The sequence below is a fragment of the Pocillopora verrucosa genome, chromosome 13 (assembly GCF_036669915.1).
Source record: "Pocillopora verrucosa isolate sample1 chromosome 13, ASM3666991v2, whole genome shotgun sequence".
In the NCBI taxonomy this organism is placed as follows: domain Eukaryota; kingdom Metazoa; phylum Cnidaria; class Anthozoa; order Scleractinia; family Pocilloporidae; genus Pocillopora; species Pocillopora verrucosa.
In genome coordinates, this window is record NC_089324.1 from 17,473,360 (window position 1) to 17,494,155 (window position 20,796).

A 20,796-nucleotide genomic window follows, 5' to 3' on the forward strand; every position below is an offset into this window, starting at 1 on the left:
CACGAATCGGCTCGAACTAACATGACGGCCGATCTTTACTTGATATTTCCGTTCATTTAAATAGCTGTTTAAAAGTTGAATAGCGCTTTCCTGAAAACCGTACGCTTCAAGCTTGTTCAGAAGTAGTGGTGGGTGTAACGAGTCAAATGCCTTTGACATGTCAGTTGAAAGTATGCTCACAACCTGTTTTCGATCCCTCGCCAGTCTCCAATCTTCTACTAAATTGATCAATGTTGTTTCGCAGCTGTGAGCTTTGCGATAAGCGGATGAGTGTTGGTAAATGCGATTACCAAAGCCAGAGTTGATCTGCGCTCCAACCAACTTCTTAAGAACTTTACTTACACATGGTAAGAGAGTTATGGGCCGGTAGTTTTCCTTTGCATTCCTGTCATCCTTTTTGTATACTGGGGCCCAATGCCCATACTTCCATTCACTAGGCCATGCATTCTTGTTAATACAAGAATTGAACAAGGTGGTTAGTGGAGCGGATAATTCATTAGCACCTGTTTTTAAAGCCTTTGAAGGAATTCCATCAGTGCCGGTGGCTTTGTTTATGTTCAGCGAATCGAGAACTGCAAGGACTTGTCCCTGTGTAACCAATTCGATTTCGATGGTCTGAGTGGAATTCCTATTTTCATGTTGTATCCTCTGAACACAAGGATGGTCTCTAAAGTCCTCTATTGACTTTCTTTCAATCGCTGTACCGCCAATGCCAAGGGGATGCCAAGGTGATCATTTCCTTCATTCTCATGACCTCAATTTTTGATTTAGGGGTGTTGTTGGCAGGAGAAGTTGGATGCCAGTCATTCCATGGAGTCAAAGGCTTAAAATTTTTGAAAAAACCTAGCAGTAACACATTTAAGGAGGGCCAGTCCATCCACTGTTTCTTAGTTGAATTGGGACTTTGAGAGTTGGGAAAAAGCAAGGACTAAACCAGACAACAAATTAAAACCAGTTCTAATTGGTGTATTGGTTTGCGGCCTGTTTGGTACATATGTGCAATTGTTGGGGTTTGTCCATTTCAAAATTTGCACTTTGTGTAGGAAAAAACTTCCCTTCTTCCAGCCACACAAGCAATGGGAAAGTGAGGGGTCTTGTCACAGCCCCACCCATGATATCCCTGAGTAGTTAATCAGTGAATCAAGACTCCACATGTTTTCTTTAATTCTATTTCTTTTTCACTTGGAAACTAATACAGCTGTAAATGAGGGAAGGATCTCTGAGTGTATCTGTTTAAAACAGACATTGTATATACAGATGTATGATTTTAGCGGCTGATTCCTTTCCATGCTTGTTGCACACATCATATCTCCGGGCCCCTGTGAATTTGTTAAGGATTCAATGCTGATTAACCAAGCAACAATTTCATGAATTTGTCACTAACAACTGAAAGTAATGTTATTTACCATATCAAAAACTGGAAAAAAAAACTTGAAAGAAAAGAATGATGTAACACTTAAACAAACAAGTGAGCAAAGAACCTCGTGTAAAATCTTGAACCAAATCAAAATACAAAGGGATGGTATGTGTTTACTGACAAAAATTCTTATCTTACAATCTGAATATTTTGGTGGAAAAAAGGAAAGGTGGAAATCCTGGACTACTAAAAGAAGGAGAACCAAGTTTATAGAAAAGTGACAAAAATACTTAAACACCTCCTACAAATGATAAAATTTGCAGTTCAAGAGAGACAATTGCAAGTCATTTGACAAAGGATACTCTCCACCAGGAATGAGCTGAAAAGAAATTAAGGGAAGGGAACATGAAAAAACATAATAAATTTAAGGTAGCAGTTCACGCTGTACAAAATATTCACATGATGCAAAGATCTCCATGAAAAAGAAAAAAAAACAGGTAACTACATCAGTGTTTATGTGTGTACAGGGTTTGTGGTGATTTCTTTCACATACTTGGTAAGCTTTGTCTCCATAAACGACAAAGGCACCTAGTGCCTACAAACAAAGGCTTCACTATGATTACTTTAAGTAAACATTGACCAAAAATCTTATCAACATTTTTAGATTTACATACCATGGTTATGTTATTCCCATTGAGCAGAATCTGGTCAAGTTTTGTCATTCTTCGTCCTTCTGGTGTGCTTTCACTGTCAAAATTAAACATAACATTTCCACTAGATCTTACCATCTCATAAATCATGTCTGTGGGGAGGGGGCGAGGGTATTTAGAGAAATGCCTTTCAAGTCTCATAGTTAAATCCATTTACAAGTTAGAGAAAGTTGCTGTTGGTAATGCATGCACAATGTACACCTCTTAATTAGATTGCGAAAAGTTGAAATTCTGTATACTTACAATACTGTAACATCTTCTAAAACAATGTCTGAGAACAAATCAAGGATGAATAGCAAATTGTTCTCACAAAATAAAACAAATGACAGACCTCAAACAGAAGGAAGTAAGGACAAAAGTCCTAAGGGGTACACCCTTGTAATAGGCTATTGGGAGAGTGCTGTTGGATGGGGTCACATTTTTTTATGACTAATTGACTATTGTGCGCAATGGTGTTGCATTTTTAATAGAGTTACCAGAATGGGCTCACACATTTTTGGGATTCTGGAGTTAAGAAAATGCTGGTAACTAGGGATTTAAAAATGGCCTATCAAAAAGGCTTTATAAGGTAGTTACATAAACAGAAAGTGACAAAGTTGGGATTACACACATTGCATTCACCCAAAAGTGACTAAGGTGGGGACTAAAATTGTCCACAGAATTGACTATAATAGGATTGGGGTTCTAACAGGCCAGCAGCTTTTCCTTACATTTTCGTTGACCAAAAACAATAGCTTGTACTAATTTAAATTATTCTGAAGCGTAGTTTAATTTAGTTAAGTTTTATTTGGTAGGACCAGCATATGTTACTGTCCAAGTAGTCAACAGACAGAAAGGATACTGACATAATCATCAAACCCCAGAAGAACTCCGACAATCTCCTTATCACTCTTCATGACAATGTGAATTCGAGATCCAATGCACTTGTCGATTAATTCTGATAGAAACAAACACTTTTTACAAACGAATTATTTTCACTTTGCTTCATTATTTGTTTATAGCTGCAAATGGGAGAATCTACTTCCACATCAGCCGAACATTTCTGCAATTAATACTTTGACAGCTAAGTATAAATCACGATCGTTGCACGTGTTATTGTAAGGTAAAAGTGTACGACGCATTTCCATACTGGATTTGACGAAGTTGTCCACTTTTTGTATTATAGCAGGATTAAATTTTACCTATTTATTATAGCTCGTACCCATCGTCAATGTTTAAAGTAATAAATCGTAAGGAAACAGACGTAAAACTCACCTAGCGGTAGAATTAATTGGGATTCGTTTGCAACAGCCGCCATCTTGTTATCCACATATACCACGTACTTTCGGTTCGTAAGCACCTTTGCTGGCCAAATCTCAGTGGGCTCCTAATTTGTACAAAGGCTAACAAGTTCTGAGAAAGTGATGTGTAGACGCGATGTTTCCTTGAGAAAATAGGCAGCTTTTTTGGCCATTGGGAACTAAACGCACAAAAAAATGGCAGGAGCTGCTCTCAAGAGGCTTATGGCTGAGTATAAACGTAAGTCAGCTCGAAAAGTTGAAAATTTCGTACTGATTCTTATTTCAACAGTTCGTAATTTTTCCCACCTAGGTTCAAAAAATATAATGTTGCTAGAGAACTTAAAAATTTGTGTAGTTTAGAAACTGATCATCTGAATGTTTAGTCATAAATGTAGACAATGACGTAGGTTATTTATTTTTGAGCTTGGGAACTGTTTAAATACTGCTCACGTGAAATGAATAGGTCTGAAATTAGAAAAGGATATGTCAAAACAGTTAAAATGTGTGTAACTACAGAATAAGATTACAATCCGTCACATCATTGCATTTTATTATATTCGAAAAGCGCTTCATTACCGGTAATCAGAGTTAGCGTTGAATAATTGCTAATCGATATTTTAAACTCTCATTGGATCCATCCCAAGGAAACGAAAAATGGCAGCAAATTAATACTCTTGAATGAACTAATGACAATTGAACTAATAACAATTGAAGACTTTAATTAAATTGTGTTTCAATTCAACAGAGCTAACCCTGAACTCTCCAGAAGGTATTCTTGCAGGTGTGTTGTCTGCTAAGTTTCTTTTAGTTGATAACAGTTATTTGGGTGTTAAATATATCTGATGATACATGTATGTTCAACTTGATTTTTGTTTGTGGAATCTCAGATTAATTTGTATGTTTGGGTAAAGTAGGGGAGAAAAATTCCTAAGGAATTTTAAACTAAAATGATAATTTTTCCGAAAATGGTTTTCTCTTTTGCTTATTCCAAATGAAAATCAATATATAAATAAAACTAATTGCTAAATAATTTAATTAAACAATGGCTTTTGTTTGTTTAAAGGACCACTATCTGAGGAAAACTTTTTTGAATGGGAGGCTTTGATAACGTAAGTGAGGAAATTTTTGTTGCGTTTGTTATTGTTATGTGTTATTGTGATAGCATGATAAACACTGGATAATGGGGTGATAGTTGGTTCACTGTTTAGTTTTTGGGTTGGATAATTTTCATTGTGCCTCTTCTTGTCTAGAGGAGTATGAATGGAAACCTCTCAATTGTCAGGGAAACCTCAAAATATTCAGTTCTGAACTACATGTAGCATCCCCTCTACAGAAAGAAATAATTACTATCCATAGTCACTGTTGTCAGGGAACTGTGAAACTCTGTATCAGTCAATTGGACTGAATTTCTTGTTTCCCCATCTTTTCATGTATTGAATAAAGTGAAGGAAAGGAATTGAAAGTAGCACCACACAAGTGGTGTTCTCCTCTGCTGCCCTCAAGGTTAAATTAGAGTTTTGGATTGTTAGTGTTTGTGGAGGAAGGTAAATAAGAGAACCTTGAAAACCTTCTAGGCAAGGATGAGAACCAAAAATAAACTCAACCTACATGTGATGGCAGGTCCTTGAACCTCCTGTGGAGGGAATGCTGGCCACTATGGAGTGAGGCAAGCAGGCTAACCACAGTGTCATATTTGCCCCAACTGTTATAAGTTTACAGGAGTCTGAGTCAATCCTTGTTTCTTTATAGAGGCCCAGAAGGAACTCCATTTGAAGGAGGTGTTTTTACCACAAGACTTGTGTTCCCTCCTGATTATCCTTTGAGTCCTCCAAAAATGAAGTTCACATGTGAAATGTTCCATCCTAATGGTAAGTAATATTAAAGTACTGTTGTATGACCTTAAAAATGGGACTGAACAAGCTTTGCAAAGTCCTTTTACAATGGGAAATTCGTTTTTTAGATGCCCTCAGATCTACAATCATGAAATCAAAACCTATTGAGACAATTTGTTCACAGACACACTGTATAAGAAATGGATAAAGGGGGTAAGTTTCATAAGAAACTATACTGCTGGTCAATGGGGTAGTATAACAAGATTATTCAGTTTCATCAACTGTGTTGATAATGTAAACTGGCCCCTGTATCTACTGTATCGTGTGATATAACAGAGCACCCCTCTTCCCCATCCTTTGTCAATGTTGCTGTACCTTGGTTACCTATTAAGTATGTTTTCTATGGAAAACTAAATGCACCCTGATCAAGTGTTAAAAGGTAATACATGCAGATATTTTGTGGGTTGGGTAGAATTTTCAACTGCTTCACAGGGGCAAAAGAAAATTTGTACAATGAGCAAATTGTTCTCATGTATCATATGTTTATCTGTGGAGTATGAGATTTATCATGATTCCACTTATTATTCATTATATTTGCTTTTGGTTTTTAATCACAAAATTCATCTTGCTGAATTATCTGAGAGTTGTATCTCTTACTTGAGGGGAGTGCAGAAGAAGTTATCAGAACAAACTAAATCATCTCAGTGTCCTTCTACATATATGTACATTGTATCTCCTGATAATTGGAGGCCTTACAAGGCTCCACATTCAGAGGTAGTGTTGTGTTCCTTTAATGAAGATGGTGTTTCATAGGACATGTTACCTCACGGTGTGCTTATTTATAATTTTGGATGATTGTGTAAATGGTTCAATTACAGAATGTTTTTTTGTTTCTGTTGTGCTTTTTTAAAGTTTATCCTGATGGAAGAGTGTGTATCTCCATTCTACATGCCCCTGGTGATGATCCCATGGGGTATGAGAGTAGTGCTGAAAGATGGAGTCCTGTTCAGTCTGTAGAGAAAATACTTCTGTCTGTTGTTAGTATGCTGGCAGGTTAGTTAAATGGTGATAGTCCCATTTTGAATATAGACTTACATGCAGTGGAGAGTACCAGTATCTTACCTAGCTTTATGTTGAAAATGGAAAGTAATTTCAATATTTGAACTTGAACACTTAGTACCCTGTAAGTTCTAATTCTGTGAAGAAATTGTGTGGGACCCTTTGCATTATTAAGTGTTATTTGTCTCTAATCTCTATTCTGCCTACCTTTCTGTACTGGCAAGTTTGGACAGATCATTGAGGACAATAATTATTGTCCATCTAAGAAGTACCAACAAACCACATTTTCACCTTTGAGTTCATATTTGTTTTAAGTTCTTTCCCTTGTTATTGTTTGTCACAGAACCAAATGATGAAAGTGGGGCAAATGTAGATGCTTCGGTGAGTATTATTATGATTGGGTCATTATTTTATTCCAGTGTGAAGGAGATATAAAATGTTTGCTGTGGTTGTTTTCTCTTCTTTATTCTGTATGGTTTTTTTTTTCTTGATACTTTGAGGAACCCTCTTCAAGTCCATAATAGTTTTACAACATGTAAATGTTGTGGTTCAAACTTATTACGTTTGAATATTTTCTTCCAAGGTAAAAATGATCTGAACCTCTGCATGACAGTTCTTTTTCTTTTCAGGTTTTAGACCTTAATTCATGTTTCCTTTTTTCCTCTTAGAAAATGTGGAGAGAAAATCGAGAAAAATTCAATGAAATAGCAAGACAGATTGTAAAGAAATCTCTAGGTCTTCAATAAGCATGTGAAAATGCTTAATATTCTTTATTAGTGGTTGTTGCATTGTATAAAAAGTGAATGCAAAAAGAAGTGTGAAACCATTAATGAGTTTAGGATGAAATTAAAAACAAATGGGGCACAGGAACACAGACTGGTAGTGAGGACACATACAAGATCACTTCCTTAATTTTTTGTAGTTTAATAACTATATAAAAATTCAACAATATAAAGTTCTCCTATTTAAATAACAGAGCATTTCTATTAAACTTCTGTACCACTAAGATGTCACTCCACTACATGGCAGGCTTATGTCTTCATAAAGCCAAAATCAGGAAAGTTATTCTTCAAATACTGTTCAGAAAATAGGAATATTTACCAAGAGTAATGGCAATTATTGTACTTTAGAATTGAATATACTGATGGAAAGCCAACTGATAATTGCCTTGAACTCTCTTGCAAAATGGCTTAATTATATATGTGTAATTAAGACTGATGATTTTAGCAGAAGTTAATATTACTTGCTAAAAGTTAAATACAAACTAATTTTTATGACAAATTTATGCTCTATTTTTAAAATTTAACCTAGCTGTATACAATCATGGTGTTGATGAGGTAATGCTGTCTATTCCAATCAATTTAACCGTTTTAATTAAAATTAAGCTGCACATACCATAGTGTACAAAGGTTTCCTTTGTTAGCACACTGTGTAAGGAGAATGTTTTGACATACAAAGTGGTGAAGAAACTTGTCAAAGAGAGTTGCAAAATTTTTCTTCCACTGCTAACAATTTCTTTGTAAACCACAGTGTAAAAACCAAAATGGAAGCTAATGAGGTTTAAATAGTGCAAGAGGCAGAGGTAAAAAAGAGCAAATAAATATCAGAGTAGGAGTAGTTTTACTGTATATTTTGCCTGCAAGCACACTCCCATTATTAGGGTTGCAAGATGCGTGTTTCTCTGCCTCACAGACCTCTCCCCCCTGCTAGGGTTGTTCCAGGCTTCATACTTTCCTGCAGATGAAGAAACACTTGTGCCGAAGTCCTAATAATGAGGGCCTATGCAGAGGCTACTGTATATTACTCACAACTAGCTGTGCAGATATAAAAATAAAATATTTTAATCACCTATCATTCCAATGTTAAACCAATTTGCTTATTTACATGTAGGGCTACAAAACATGTAAAATTTACAATGGTGTTATGCTGCATACCAGGGCTGGCCACATTGAATAATCCAAACTTTGATTTGTTTACGTCCACTAGGTTTGACTAATGAACTTTTAAGCGATGCAGATTTTAAGAGTTTTGGATTGACTACCTTCAGATGTCTACAAACTCTGATAGTAGATTTGCACAAATGAATTGCTGTATGATGGTTAATTTTGTAATTTCTGTGGCATAGCCTCTCGTACATCTACAGTAACCTGAGTGTAAAGGCGATGTTCTGTTACATTTTCTACTTTATATAGAAGAGAATTAATTCCATCAGTAGGCATTCTCTGGGCAGAGTCTTTTAGTTTAGCAAACCTGTGGAATGAAGTAACATCTGGTATGAAAATGTGCACCTTCAGAAAACAACAACAACAAAAGAGGACGCCTTGACTGAAATATGCTGTTACCATTCCACAACAAAGAACATTTTCTACCAAAATAACAAACAAACCTGACTGACAAACAACTTTGATTTCATTCTGATGATGAATTCACTTTTAATTAACCAGTAGGAGAGGTCTTCTCAGCTACCATTGACTACATCAGTATGAACAAGTATTTTGTCAAAAACTTACCTATCTGGATCTGCCTTGCCACTGGTGTGAAACATCTTCAACATTTTATATCTTCCTACTTGCATTGATGGCCGAGTTAACTTCAGTTGCTTGGCTGATATCCTAAAATAATGGGCAAACATGGCTTCAACAGGAGTTTCCCCACTTGGCCTCAAGCAACACTTGAGCTAACTTCATTATTTAAGCATCAATGATAAGGAAAAATGTCCCAGGTAAAGGAGTTAATTAGTGAGAGAGTGTGTTTATAAATGAACAGAGAGGAGAATCAACATTTATGTTGCTGCAAAATTTTGGGAAGTAGGGAAGGGCTGATTTACTGTCCTATTGCATCATGATGCAAAATTTGACTTGTAAAAATTAGCAGCTGAAAAAACAAAACTTTCACCTGTTGTAGAGATCATCATCTTCCCCTCCCCATCCCCAAAATTTGTTTGAAAATCCATTTACAAGTTCAAAGTGTTCTCGGGAGAAAGCACCAGCTCCTCCAAAAATAGTTGAATAAGGCAATCTGAAAGAGGAACAATTTAAAGAACTATTTAGTAAATGTTCTGCAAAATTTACAAGGATACAGGGAAATTGTGTATATCACTGTCAGAAATACCATCAAATAAATATGTATACACCAATAGATTTAGATAAGTGCTGCTTGCTGAGATTCATGAAGACCATACAAGTATTCTTAAGGCTGTTGATCATAACTACTTACCGATAATTAAATTTATCTATGGCAACTGACAAGTGTCTGGGTGATGTGGGACAGCTGTAATCATTTCGGTCATCTTCAGGTATTAAGTCAACGTCATGGAATATAAAGCACTCAAAATCATCAAACTTAAGAGCTTCTTTATAGCCAATGTTAAAAAGCATGGCACGGTTAAAAATGGTAGTTCCACCCTAGATAGTAAAAAGAAAAATTAGCAACATCAAGTGTAAAAAGTAAGGCAAGTGAAACTTTTAAGAGAAATAGTTAAACTTCATGGTCAACTGATGTACCTAGTACTTTGAGGGGACAATTTGTTACCCTGAGCAACTACTGTGTTTCTTGGAAAAGCCAATTAAGCATCAGAAAACTGAGCTGGAAACTTCAATGCCAATGCATTTGTGATTCTGAAGGTAGCTTGCATTTTAAACTTTATTTTGATAGGTTGTTAAAAAATTTACCTCAAATTCAAATCAAAGTGTTAATGGTTTTCTGAGTTTCAGAGTAAATCTGACAAAAACTGTCAATCATAGTAATATTTGAATCAGAGAAAAATGAGAAAGCCAATCAACCATTATCCAGTGACACCTAAAGTCCATTTTTTAAGTGATTAAGGATCAAATGTAAGGAAAAATAAAATAATCCAAAGGTAGTAGAGTCTTGAGGTTCTTATAAATTTGCCACAACTATCCTGTTTTCTGAAGTTGACAAATAAAAATCAATTCAGAATACTGCAGGACACCTCAGTTTTGAGTGAGACTTAGTGCATACTGTTTCAAGTGCAAATTGTAACACACCTGTTCTACAACCATGATTCTGTAGTCCAAATTCTGCCGTTTAAGAATAGGGTGCATGTGTCTAACAAATATCTTCAGCTGTTCATAGCGCTTTCGATATGGAATAATTAAGGCCAGCTGACAAGAGATAACAATAATTATGACCAGGAGATCTTGATTCTCCAACCAAAATACATAGATACCATGAAAAGCAAACTAAAAAATTTGACAATAATAACTACCAAATTAAATTCAGCACACTATAAAGAGTGATCAGCAAAATTTTTTTTTCAGTCCATAACCAATACATAATTTGAGTACAAGGTAGATGGAAACTATTTGAGATTATTGATATTTCAATTATCAATCATGCCTCTACTTTCCCTTTCCTGAACTGGAATGTACTAATTTGGTTATTTTTATTTAAGTATCCATACATAAACTGCAAGCTCTCTTTTCTGTTCAATGCTACAATACAAATGAAATGTGATGCATAGTATAACCACTGTGGAAATCTTGAGAGTTAAAGAGTCCAAAGAGCTTTTCAATTGAACAGAACTAATTGAACTCATTACCTTCTTTCTGGCTTTACATTTAGTTGGTTTCCAATGACCTCCATGGTCAACCCAGCCATTAAAATCACTTGACATGACCTTTTCAACATCTTCTATCTTAGGAATTTTTGAGTCTACATACAAAGGTCCAACTAAAAAAGAGTAAAAAAATTATTATCAAAACATTTATTCCTACCACAAGATAGGGAATGGTGTAGTCTGCAGTTTCTTTCATGAGAGATATACCATAAGTCATACCATTGCAGAAGGGAATTCCCATCTTGATAGAGACTATAGATATTACAAGAAGTGTTGAAGGCTACCCTAAAAATTTCCTATGTAATATCAGACTTGTGAAGTTTTCAAAACAGCACCATACAGTCTGCTCCACAAAGTGATTTTCTAGTTCTTAGAGAGTGTTTTAATAGGCTAAAAAGGTTAAAAATTCATCTTTACATTAAAATCCATACAAACCTGGAGTACAAAAAGTAAACATACAAGATATCTGTGTTTTTTTCATTATTTGTAAGATTTCAATTAAACATTCAAGCCTCACTGAACCTCGCTATCCCTTTTTTCATCCTGACCCTTCATAAATCCTTCTTGAGACACAGATTTTATTACAAGCCCAGTATTAGCCACCCCATCTCCCCTTAAAATGCTCAGTAAATCCTCTTATCACCCCTGTTTAAGAATTACATATTTTCTTTAGTATTTGAATGCACAGTCCTCTGTGATTGTTGACAACTATTTCACCAGCCACAAGAATTTATAAAAACTTTTAAAGAAACTCCTGCTTATGTATTGAACACTGTTTACATGAGAAGCTGAATTATATGCACTTTGTTCATGATCTTTTGGAGGACATACACAGGTGACATCACCACTCACAACATTTTCTTTTTTAACATGTAAGACAAATAGATTCCATGTTGCTATGGGTCTGTACCTCGCTAGATCAGAGAAGATGTGTCAAAATATAGAAAGAACATCAATGATACACTTGGCTGGGTCTTCTGTGCAATTTGATTGATTCTCACCACATTTGATATCATTTGTGATTATACTGAATAGCACAGCAACACAGAATATATTTGTTAAATATCAAATAGTTGATTCTGCTTAAGTTGAGACATTGTAGAGAAGTTAAACAGTAGCTATTTACCTAAAATTATAATATTATTTGTACAGTTTCATAAACTCATCATTAATCTTAGAGCGCTGTTTGAGACAGTGATCCTATAGATGAAATTTTGGAAGAACAGGAAGGTCAAATATTGCATTTATATACCATATATTTTGCATACTCCGGCAAGATATATCTTTGCTAATGATATCATAATTTCTATTCCTGTTTAAGGAAAAATTGCAAGTAAAAATTTATGATTCTCTGGCTTGGAGTCTCTCTCACCGACAACTGTTTCGTCCTAAATATTTCCAACAAGAATCAATATCGTTGTTCACTTGCACTCAGCCCATAACAGAGTAATTGATCGGAGAATCAGTGCCACGTTGAGCAAGAGTTAAGAGAATTCTAAATAAACAATCATTTACAAGACCTGCTGGAGACCTTTTGCGTTGTAAAAGTAATATGCATGTTAATTACTATCATTCTCGAAAGAAGGAGATTCGTTTCTATGCAACATGGTTAAATACTTCAGGTAAAAGCGAAAAACGAGGTGTTAAATGGTATTAAACTGATAAAAAAAATCCAATAAACTTGCAATTTAGGATGAATTAAGACTTGCGTAGCTGGATCGCTCAAAAGAGGACCCGTGTAAATCAGTTGATGATAATTTTATTATCCAAGTAAATTATAAATTTATCGCAACGTTAAGCAGTCAAGCTACAATGCACGGGTAGAGAGCAACTCATGTGAAAAACAGTCTTAAAGCAAATAAAATGTTTGTCCGACGCAGCTTCTCCCTCAGTCACTAAGGCTATAACACATAATCAATGATTAAAACAAAACATAGCTTACCTAAAGATGGTGATTTTTCAGGACATAAACTCAATTCCTGATCAGAATTTTCATTGCTACCGGCTTCTTTAGTTGGAGTGAAAATGGCTACGCTGGTATTTGATGTGCTTTGTCCTTTTTCCGTTTTCGTATGCCGAGTCGTTACTTGGTTAAAACTGCTGATAGTATTGTCTAGATCCTGTGTATTCTGTTGCCCTGACTCTTTAGGGATCTCTACTTCATTCGAGCTCAAAGTTGGTTGCCCGGAATTTGTAAGTTGTGTTTCTCCAGTTGAGTTTGACGACTCTTGGAAACTGCCAGGAATCAAGTCTGGTAAATATATGCCTTTGCTTAGATTGTTCCTCTTTAACCCTCTTAAATAATTCGTTCCCAATGCCTTATAATTCGAAAAAGTGACTGAGTAGTAAAACATCACAATAAATGAAGCCGTGGCGATGACGAACGTACATATCATGAATTTTTTCAATCTGTCCAACTCAACCATTTTATCCACTTCAATAGCGTCCAACACTTTGATTTAAGTGAGCTTAAGACCACAAAATTCAGTATACGGCGCCATAAAAAGTATCCACTTCAAGCTATGGGGGAAAATTAATCTGAGAACATATCTTGTCAGTTAGAGACAATAAACCTCCGCCATCACAGCCATCTACTGCAACCAAAACGAGGCATATTTGGTCATGAAAGGGAGGCTGAATCTTTGGGACAATCACCCCCTTGATCCCCGGCTAGTTCACGAAATCTGTTTGGTTTCATAATCACTCTTGTCTTTGATAAGTATATATAACAGTGCATACAATTATATAAGTTTATGTAATCGCATGGGCCGAGTAAAATTATGAGTCAATATCACGCGAGTTTTAGAAAATTCCAGAAATAGGCCGTGTCGCGCAGCAACGCGGACAATTTCTGCAACTTCTGAAAACACAAGTGACACTAATCCTTGATTTCACTCGGCCTTATGCGATCATTTGTTTACAATATAAAGGTAAAAATTTGATTTCATCATATAAACCACGGTGTTAGACAGGGATTTCCAGCCCTTACAAAAGCCGTAACAGCACACATGAAAGAATATCGTATTTTTTCACATGTGTTCTATATCGCTGATGACACGTCACTCGCCTTTCGCGCCACTTGGTCAGGTTGATGAATGAACGGCAAAACCATTCCTAATTTAAGGTCGTTTGTCGAATATTTTTTGGATTGTGGTTGCTAAAACACTGAAAAATCCGTATCGCTCGCAGGCGGTGACGTTCTAATTTTCCTAGAAGGACAGGAACCAAAATACGGGAAGAAAAACATAGAGCTTCGTATTCAATGGCGTTTCTCGCGGCTGGGAACGAAAATCGACAACTGGAAGGTTTGCCACGGGCTGATTTTGGTCGTTTACCTGAATTATTTCTTTTGTCGGTAAAAACCAAGTCAATAACTGAGAATTTTGTATATTGAAAACTACGTCCATTGTTCATTTTTGAGGTGTTTCAACGCATTTTTCGTCTTGAGCCTTAGCACTAACGCACCTTACGACTTTTATTCGGGGGATTGTCGATCCTTTTATTTTCATACATTAAAAAAGTTGACTTTTCTTGTCAGTAAAGGGCTATTGTGTTTATGTGATAAAAAAAATAATATATGGCTGCTTGTAGATATGAAATTTCTTTTCACAGCTTGTGTTCCACTCTAAAGTTGAGCTTTTTTCATTGTTTTCAATTTCGAGTAATTTCTTCCGGAATAATTACCAAAATTAATAGATAATGCCCTCTGTCTTCGCCAATCAGCATTAAGTAGTTTTTCCATACATGTTGCAATTAACTACTCTAATTTTACTCGGCCTCTTGCGATTACCTATACAAAATGTTCGCTCACAGAGGATCATGAAATATTTCAAATATTTATTTTATATTTGCCCCTCAATGTTAATCTCAAGCTTTAACATAACACTTCCTTGTAATTTCGCATCGCGTACGTTTTGCAAATGTCACCTCACGAGAGAACAATCGATTTGTCTTTTCTTGTCGACCACTGACGCTGTTTGACCAGATGTTATGATTTCGTCTCTGGAATTCCATTTGTCTTTCTGTTCTTGATAAGAGGGTGCCATATCTATATTCTAAAATTAAAAAAAAAAAAAAAAAAAAAAAAAATCAGCATACAACAGCAGACAACAAGCGATGATCGAACAACCTTTTCGGCTAAAGGGTCTGTTATCTTGAAAGGAAACCAAAACCTCTTGACTATTAAGGATTCAAATATCAAGCACCCACAGAGGGAAAGGAGGGGAGAGAGCGGAGGGAGAGGAAGGGGTGTGTAGCATAAAAATGACGGGACCACAGGCTTCACGTGACAGTCAAATGTCTGATCAATAAACAGGGCATAGACAACTCTGAGGAAAACGGCTTTGTTATATGCACCTACCTTTCTCGGAAAAAACCATTCGAGAAGCCACAGTAAAAACAGATCAATTACTGCTAAAATGCAGAAAATTTTTCCTGCCACACGGCCGCAGTGGTACAAGCTAATAATGATAAAATACAATCGAGATTAAAGTAAAGGAAAAGAACATCCAAAAGGAGAAGAAAAGTACTTGATAGCAAAGGCTTAGGAAAAGTCTTGCCGGGATATAAATAAAAAAAGTCATAAACTTGATATAAGTTTGGGAAAACCGTGCGATTGGAAATAACGATTTGATAATCGTTAAACTGCTTCACGTGTTACCTTTTGAGTCGCTCGTCAAATGAAACACGAGGTACTGTGCTAACCAAGTCATAGACCTAACAAATTAAAAAACAAAATGCAAACATATTATCCAGCAATAAGTGATTCCAATGAACAAACCCTCATCAAGAGTAAAGGCACGAGTGAAATTCCTCGTCGCTATATCAAGCTTTCGTTTCTCCTCTCTATAAAACACCTCTACAACTGTTGTATATGTGTTTCCCTGTCATTGTGTGTCACGCAGTTTACGTGACGTTGAACCTGAGGGTGAATCTCAAGGCTTATTTTCCAATTATGAAAGGAGAAACCATGGAAACGAGACTGACAGGTGACGTAACTGACAGCGATAACGTGTCTCCTGCTCATTACTGCTTTTTTCAAGTTTTCCCGCGCAAAGCGCGTGGGAATTGGAAAACTTTCAAATTTAAGATTTAGTGAAGAAAATGTGTCAAAAGAGAGCGCAAACTTACTCTTTCTGTTCGTCGAGCTACATTCTGCCATGTATACATTGTCCTTATTCGTTCATGGGCTACGTTTGGCGCTACAAATGTATTGTTTCTTGCAGCTTCTACAGCGCTTTCCAAAGCTGCCACGAGGGCTGAAATACGGTATGTTAAAGTTATTAATCTACGTGTAATTAGTATTAATTTGTTGGTCGTTTTATTAGAATTGGTTATGCTTTTCAACTGAACACTGTCTAAATTGCCTAATAAAATTGGTCTCCTGTTTTTGCGGCAAAATGGTTAACACCGCGTAACCCGCAGTATGACTTGTTGATGAGAGATGACTTTCAAAACCTTGCAAACCACACTAAGAAAACAATTCTTTTTTTCAACCTAAGGCTTCGCTCGTTAGATAATTTCTTATACAGATGGTTCCGCGGGTTTCTTCGAACACACTTCACATGTCTAAGAGCATTCTGGAACAGAAACAAGAATCATAAGAATCATAAGAATCACATTTCTCCTTTGAATTTTTCCTCACGCTTTTCTGTAACATAATGTTTCCAAAACAGGCACACCGTCAATAGTTCGTGAATGAAGTCTTTCCAACTGCTAAACAATTTGAGAACATTGTTAAATAAAAAATTCGTCCACGCAAGCGCCTCACACTCACTGGAAGGAACAGTAGCGCAATTTTTCAGGTCCAATTCTGTCAGAATGCTCGCATTACACATTAATAGACATTAATATTAAGTTATCACTCGTGGGGACTGAACTGTATAGTATTAAATCTCACTTGTGCTTTTACTACTGTCTCAATAAATTATATGGTCACATTCATGTCAACTGCAATTTTTTTCAGAACACTTTCAGAAAAATTTACTCTGGCTTCTCAAGTTTGAAATTTTTACCACGTTAAAATGTTGTGGAAATATCTCTTCATAAACATTTCTGTAAAATTGCTGTTTTCCTTTAATCGATAAAAAGAAGTTTTAAGTCATCTTCTATACAGCCCTCTATTGAGGCAAAAAAGTTATACGAAAAAAGTCTTACTAAGTAATGATGTTAGGATGTTAGAATGCTTTGACCTTTTTTTCACAAATTGTTTCTTCGCTTGGTTAACATGTAAAGTACAGAATAAAAACTCAAATTCTTCTTGTATTTTTGTGAGGAAATACAAGACAGTGTAGAAGGAGAAAGAAGTACTCTAACAGAGAGAGGTCACTCAGGGCTTTTTCCATGCATTAAATCACTTTATAGAGACATTTAACTTACATTTCACACTTGGCTCAGCAAGTTTTATCATGTCATCTGGTAGTACCTCAGGGACCCCACCCACTCTGGTGCTGACCACTTGGAGCCTGGTGTAAAAAATCATTGCTATCAATGGAATGGCTACTTTTATTACAACCTTAGTATTACCAACAAAATAGTGTTGATATTTTCCTAATAATAAGGGCTTGAGTTTGAATTTGAAAACTATCAAAATCCAAAGTCAACATGTCATTCACAAACTTGATACCCTAAGATGCCTGTCAAAAACTGGCAACAAAAATTTGTTGTTTAATGAAAACTTACCCACAGCTAGCTGCTTCAACAATAGCAATGCAGAATGCTTCTGTTAATGATGTATTGAGAAATATGTCACCTTGAGTAAGCACCTAGTAAGGAATTAACAACAATTTGAAATGCCCAGGAACATGTTCTATATTAAAACATAAAATTTCATCTGTAATTCATCCAAGAATTCTTAACATTCCATGGTAGAAAGTAAAGTTATAAACTTACATCCCTAACTTTCTCATGTTTTAATTTTCCAAAAAAATGGACTCTTTCTTGGAGTTTACACTGTTCACAAACATCCTCTAGGAGAGCTCTTTTTGGGCCATCACCACCTACACAAAATAAATATACTTCATTAAATAATACAAACATTTTATTCAGTCAAGATTTCAAGTCCTTTTAACCCTTTAATACTCAGACTTAACAGATACAAGTTGTTATCTTGATCTAACACCAAATTCTCTAACTAATTTACAAGGAAATGCATAGTGGTGAGGGGGTAGAATCAACAATCAGATCTTGAGAGTTAAAGGATTGACGATTTCCATTGATCTCTGGTGCTAATAATGACACACAATTTCACAAAGATCTTCAAGACAACTTAAGCTGGTAAATAGCTTTAAAAGTGTCTTCTCCTGCGTGGACTTACCAATAATAAACTGGACATCTAAATGATTGGCGCACATGATGGGGAGTATTCCAGCCAACAAATCCATACCCTTTCTATACACCAACCGACTTACTACCACAATGGTGACTAATAAAAAACTCAAAATGTTAATTCACCACAATATCACAAATATATGACTAAGTGTACATATAAAACTAGCATGAAAATCCTGAGGTTTGCTTGGTTTATGAAACAAGATATCTGAGCTTAGTCTCCATTTACAGTTCTTTTTTGCAGTGTTTGTTAGTGGAAGATTTTGAGATATTAGTTTCCGTGTTTTCAATTACTCAGTTAAATTCAACACATACTTGTTCAATATCAGATAGTCACAGCTGACACACACAAATACAACATGCCTCATTGGCTACCTATCATCTCAGATTAAATGTTCACTCATGCAATCATTTATGAAAAAAAAATTACTTCAATATTTCAACAGCTCACTTTTTCCTGGAATTTTCTTTGAAACATCAGGTGTAAATACATTGGCATCTACAGCATTAGGAATCACTGATACCATGTCAGGCTTCATTGATGCTCGCAACACAGTGTTCTCCTTACTAGCAAAGTAAACAACATCAAGGTAAACAAAGACCAATTGATGTGAGGTAGAATAAATTAAAATTAAATATTCAGATAGTAAAAATAACACACCAGGTAGAACAAACTGACAAGAATCTCCTAGGAGATTAATTCTGCTTTATTATTACAAATATATGATCCAATTATGATCACTATCTGAAGTAGCCTGACTACATTTCATTCAGGTGGACAATTTTTCATCATGATAACTTCCTAGTTTATACCGACCTTTTATTTATTCATATAGTTATATGACAACTATATTAAGATCTGACCTTGTGGGTAGCTAATGGCATATGCTCCACCATATGCTTACTTTAGTTTAACATAAATGTTTTGAAGTCAAAGAACATTCATCATGAAATAAATGAGATGCTAGTGTTATAAAAATTGAGGTTACTACAAACCTTGTATGTGAAACACAGATCACATGATCAATGTCTGCCAAGGAAAACTGTAAAAACTTATTGGTTATGATAGAACTAGCATCCGCAAAACCAAACAGAGAATGGTCAGTGAATAATGTACGAAGTCCCATGGTGCGAGCATGAAGAAGAGCATCATGACAAAGAGTAGAAAAGGCCTAGGAAAGAAAAGACACAGAAAATATATTCATACTGATCTTTGATTAACTACAGACAGGCAAGTGATGCAGAAAAAGAATGAAGAAAATGGAACTGACCAAAGGAAATTGAGAAAAGAAAATATCTGAATTTTTTTGCCCTACTAATCTGTCTCCCCCACCCACCATTCTAAACCTGTTGCTAGCTTGCAATAAAGTTTACAAAAAAAAAAGATTCCAATTTTTAGCTGCATAACTTATATTTTACTTTGATATAAAATCTTGCCAGAAGAACCAATACTTGAAGGATAACTACAATGATAAAAACACTAATAAAATATAAATAATGATACTAAAAGCAATGCCTTACAGAATGTCCATGAACTATAGTTATCTTCTCTCGCAGAAACACACATCTCATCAATGGAATTGTTGTGTACAGAGTTGGCAGTACACACTGATTGTGAAATGGACCAAAAGGTAAATAATAGACCTGTAAGAAGACAGTAAAACATAAACGCTGTGTTCATTATTTCAAGATTGTGCAATGTTTTGATTCTAATGCTGTCACTTGATTGGCTTGCATGTCTTTATCGATTGGAATTTTGCACACTTCATCTGGATGACTTAGTGTGGCATTAAAACTTAAAACAGCAACATCACAAAGTAAAGATTTAGAACAATCATACTGCAAAAGTTTCTATTTCACAGAAAATATGACAAAGGCGACAAAGGAACCATTGCATACCTTGAGGTAGTTTGTTAAATAACGTATTCCACTTCGCTCGCCATAGGCATGTGTTACAATCACGACCTGACATGAAAGTTATTAAATTCTAACATGACCTGTCAACTCTGATGGTAGTTGTCATTGACATTTTTCTCTATTCTTTTTACACTTGTATATCAGTGTAACTTGTATGTCAGTGTAAAATTAGGGCTCTGAAGGGCTTAAATATGTCTGATTTCATTACAGATATAATCAGTAAACAAAATTATTCTTTGAACTCACTTGTGCTGAAGGGATAAAGTTTAATGCTAACAGACTAGGCGACAGAAACTGTCAATGGGGAATCCCCCTAACCATGATTGTAATGCGATAACGATTGAAACGAAATGACAGTTCGGGTGAGATTATATTCAGTCTGTAAATCTAACCTTTTGAGGGCTATTTCGAATGGTTGTTTTCATCTCTCTTCTTATGGCATTTTGCAGAAAACAAAACACGATGAATGTTAGATTACCTTATGTCCTCGCTTAATGAGATACTGAGCCAGCTGATAAATGTGACTCTCTACTCCGCCCATGTTTGGGTAAAAGAAATCGGAAACCATGCTAAGAAAAGATCAGAATAAATCAATGTTGCATTTTGTTGAAATCAGTTCAAAAGCTTCGTAAATGAGAAAAGATCGCCCCACCATATGCTGTGTTTTTCTCGATCAGGCTGGGCAGCCATGTTGGTTGATTCTTGAAGTGAACCGCTGACTGGTTACTCGAGC

The 20,796-nt window shown here is 35.7% G+C and overlaps 4 protein-coding genes across 4 annotated transcripts; 1 reads left to right on the forward strand and 3 right to left on the reverse strand.

Moving 5' to 3' along the window:
* Positions 1–1,140: 1,140 nt before the first annotated feature.
* LOC131797480 (U6 snRNA-associated Sm-like protein LSm5) lies at positions 1,141–3,397 on the reverse strand. Its single transcript, XM_059115105.2, has 6 exons — positions 3,322–3,397; positions 2,909–3,004; positions 2,311–2,338; positions 2,032–2,104; positions 1,720–1,736; positions 1,141–1,319 (listed from the first exon to the last, which is right to left on the reverse strand). The coding sequence occupies exons 1-6, from the start codon at positions 3,362–3,364 to the stop codon at positions 1,304–1,306; spliced, it is 273 nt and encodes a 90-aa protein (XP_058971088.1). The 5' UTR covers positions 3,365–3,397; the 3' UTR covers positions 1,141–1,303.
* Positions 3,398–3,424: 27 nt separating this feature from the next.
* On the forward strand, positions 3,425–7,108 carry LOC131797479 (ubiquitin-conjugating enzyme E2 G2). The gene is made up of 7 exons (XM_059115104.2): positions 3,425–3,585; positions 4,093–4,128; positions 4,411–4,456; positions 5,097–5,215; positions 6,092–6,232; positions 6,582–6,619; positions 6,907–7,108. Exons 1-7 carry the CDS (start codon positions 3,543–3,545, stop codon positions 6,982–6,984), a joined length of 501 nt encoding a protein of 166 aa, XP_058971087.1. The 5' UTR covers positions 3,425–3,542; the 3' UTR covers positions 6,985–7,108.
* Positions 7,109–7,142: 34 nt separating this feature from the next.
* LOC131797478 (beta-1,4-galactosyltransferase 1-like) lies at positions 7,143–13,436 on the reverse strand. Its single transcript, XM_059115103.2, has 7 exons — positions 12,760–13,436; positions 10,800–10,930; positions 10,246–10,362; positions 9,455–9,642; positions 9,134–9,256; positions 8,749–8,850; positions 7,143–8,488 (listed from the first exon to the last, which is right to left on the reverse strand). Exons 1-7 carry the CDS (start codon positions 13,241–13,243, stop codon positions 8,338–8,340), a joined length of 1,296 nt encoding a protein of 431 aa, XP_058971086.2. The 5' UTR covers positions 13,244–13,436; the 3' UTR covers positions 7,143–8,337.
* A 1,201-nt stretch (positions 13,437–14,637) lies between these two features.
* On the reverse strand, positions 14,638–20,770 carry LOC131797422 (phosphatidylinositol N-acetylglucosaminyltransferase subunit A-like). Its single transcript, XM_059115039.2, has 14 exons — positions 20,716–20,770; positions 20,542–20,632; positions 20,046–20,111; positions 19,668–19,790; positions 19,143–19,318; positions 18,598–18,713; positions 18,133–18,240; positions 17,709–17,815; positions 17,499–17,581; positions 17,196–17,281; positions 15,948–16,075; positions 15,478–15,533; positions 15,178–15,277; positions 14,638–14,872 (listed from the first exon to the last, which is right to left on the reverse strand). The coding sequence occupies exons 1-14, from the start codon at positions 20,751–20,753 to the stop codon at positions 14,741–14,743; spliced, it is 1,410 nt and encodes a 469-aa protein (XP_058971022.2). The 5' UTR covers positions 20,754–20,770; the 3' UTR covers positions 14,638–14,740.
* Between the last annotated feature and the right edge of the window lie 26 nt (positions 20,771–20,796).

Excerpts from the sequence above, each read along its gene's own strand:
- LOC131797480 (XM_059115105.2), bottom strand. The coding sequence starts at position 3,364 with ATGGCGGCTGTTGCAAACGAATCCCAATTAATTCTACCGCTAG. Across the intron at positions 3,005-3,321 it reads CCAATTAATTCTACCGCTAG|AATTAATCGACAAGTGCATT; the intron begins GTGAGTTTTACG and ends TGTTTCTATCAG. Across the intron at positions 2,105-2,310 it reads TTAGAAGATGTTACAGTATT|TGAAAGCACACCAGAAGGAC; the intron begins GTAAGTATACAG and ends TAATTTTGACAG.
- LOC131797479 (XM_059115104.2), top strand. The coding sequence starts at position 3,543 with ATGGCAGGAGCTGCTCTCAAGAGGCTTATGGCTGAGTATAAAC. Across the intron at positions 4,129-4,410 it reads TCCAGAAGGTATTCTTGCAG|GACCACTATCTGAGGAAAAC; the intron begins GTGTGTTGTCTG and ends GTTTGTTTAAAG. Across the intron at positions 6,233-6,581 it reads TGTTGTTAGTATGCTGGCAG|AACCAAATGATGAAAGTGGG; the intron begins GTTAGTTAAATG and ends TGTTTGTCACAG.
- LOC131797478 (XM_059115103.2), bottom strand. The coding sequence starts at position 13,243 with ATGGTTGAGTTGGACAGATTGAAAAAATTCATGATATGTACGTTCGTC. Across the intron at positions 10,931-12,759 it reads TGAAAAATCACCATCTTTAG|TTGGACCTTTGTATGTAGAC; the intron begins GTAAGCTATGTT and ends ACTCTTTTTTAG. Across the intron at positions 8,489-8,748 it reads GGCAAGGCAGATCCAGATAG|GTTTGCTAAACTAAAAGACT; the intron begins GTAAGTTTTTGA and ends TTCATTCCACAG.
- LOC131797422 (XM_059115039.2), bottom strand. The coding sequence starts at position 20,753 with ATGGCTGCCCAGCCTGATCGAGAAAAACACAGCATATG. Across the intron at positions 17,282-17,498 it reads GTTGAAGCAGCTAGCTGTGG|GCTCCAAGTGGTCAGCACCA; the intron begins GTAAGTTTTCAT and ends TTTTTACACCAG. Across the intron at positions 15,278-15,477 it reads TTTGACGAGCGACTCAAAAG|CTTGTACCACTGCGGCCGTG; the intron begins GTAACACGTGAA and ends TATCATTATTAG.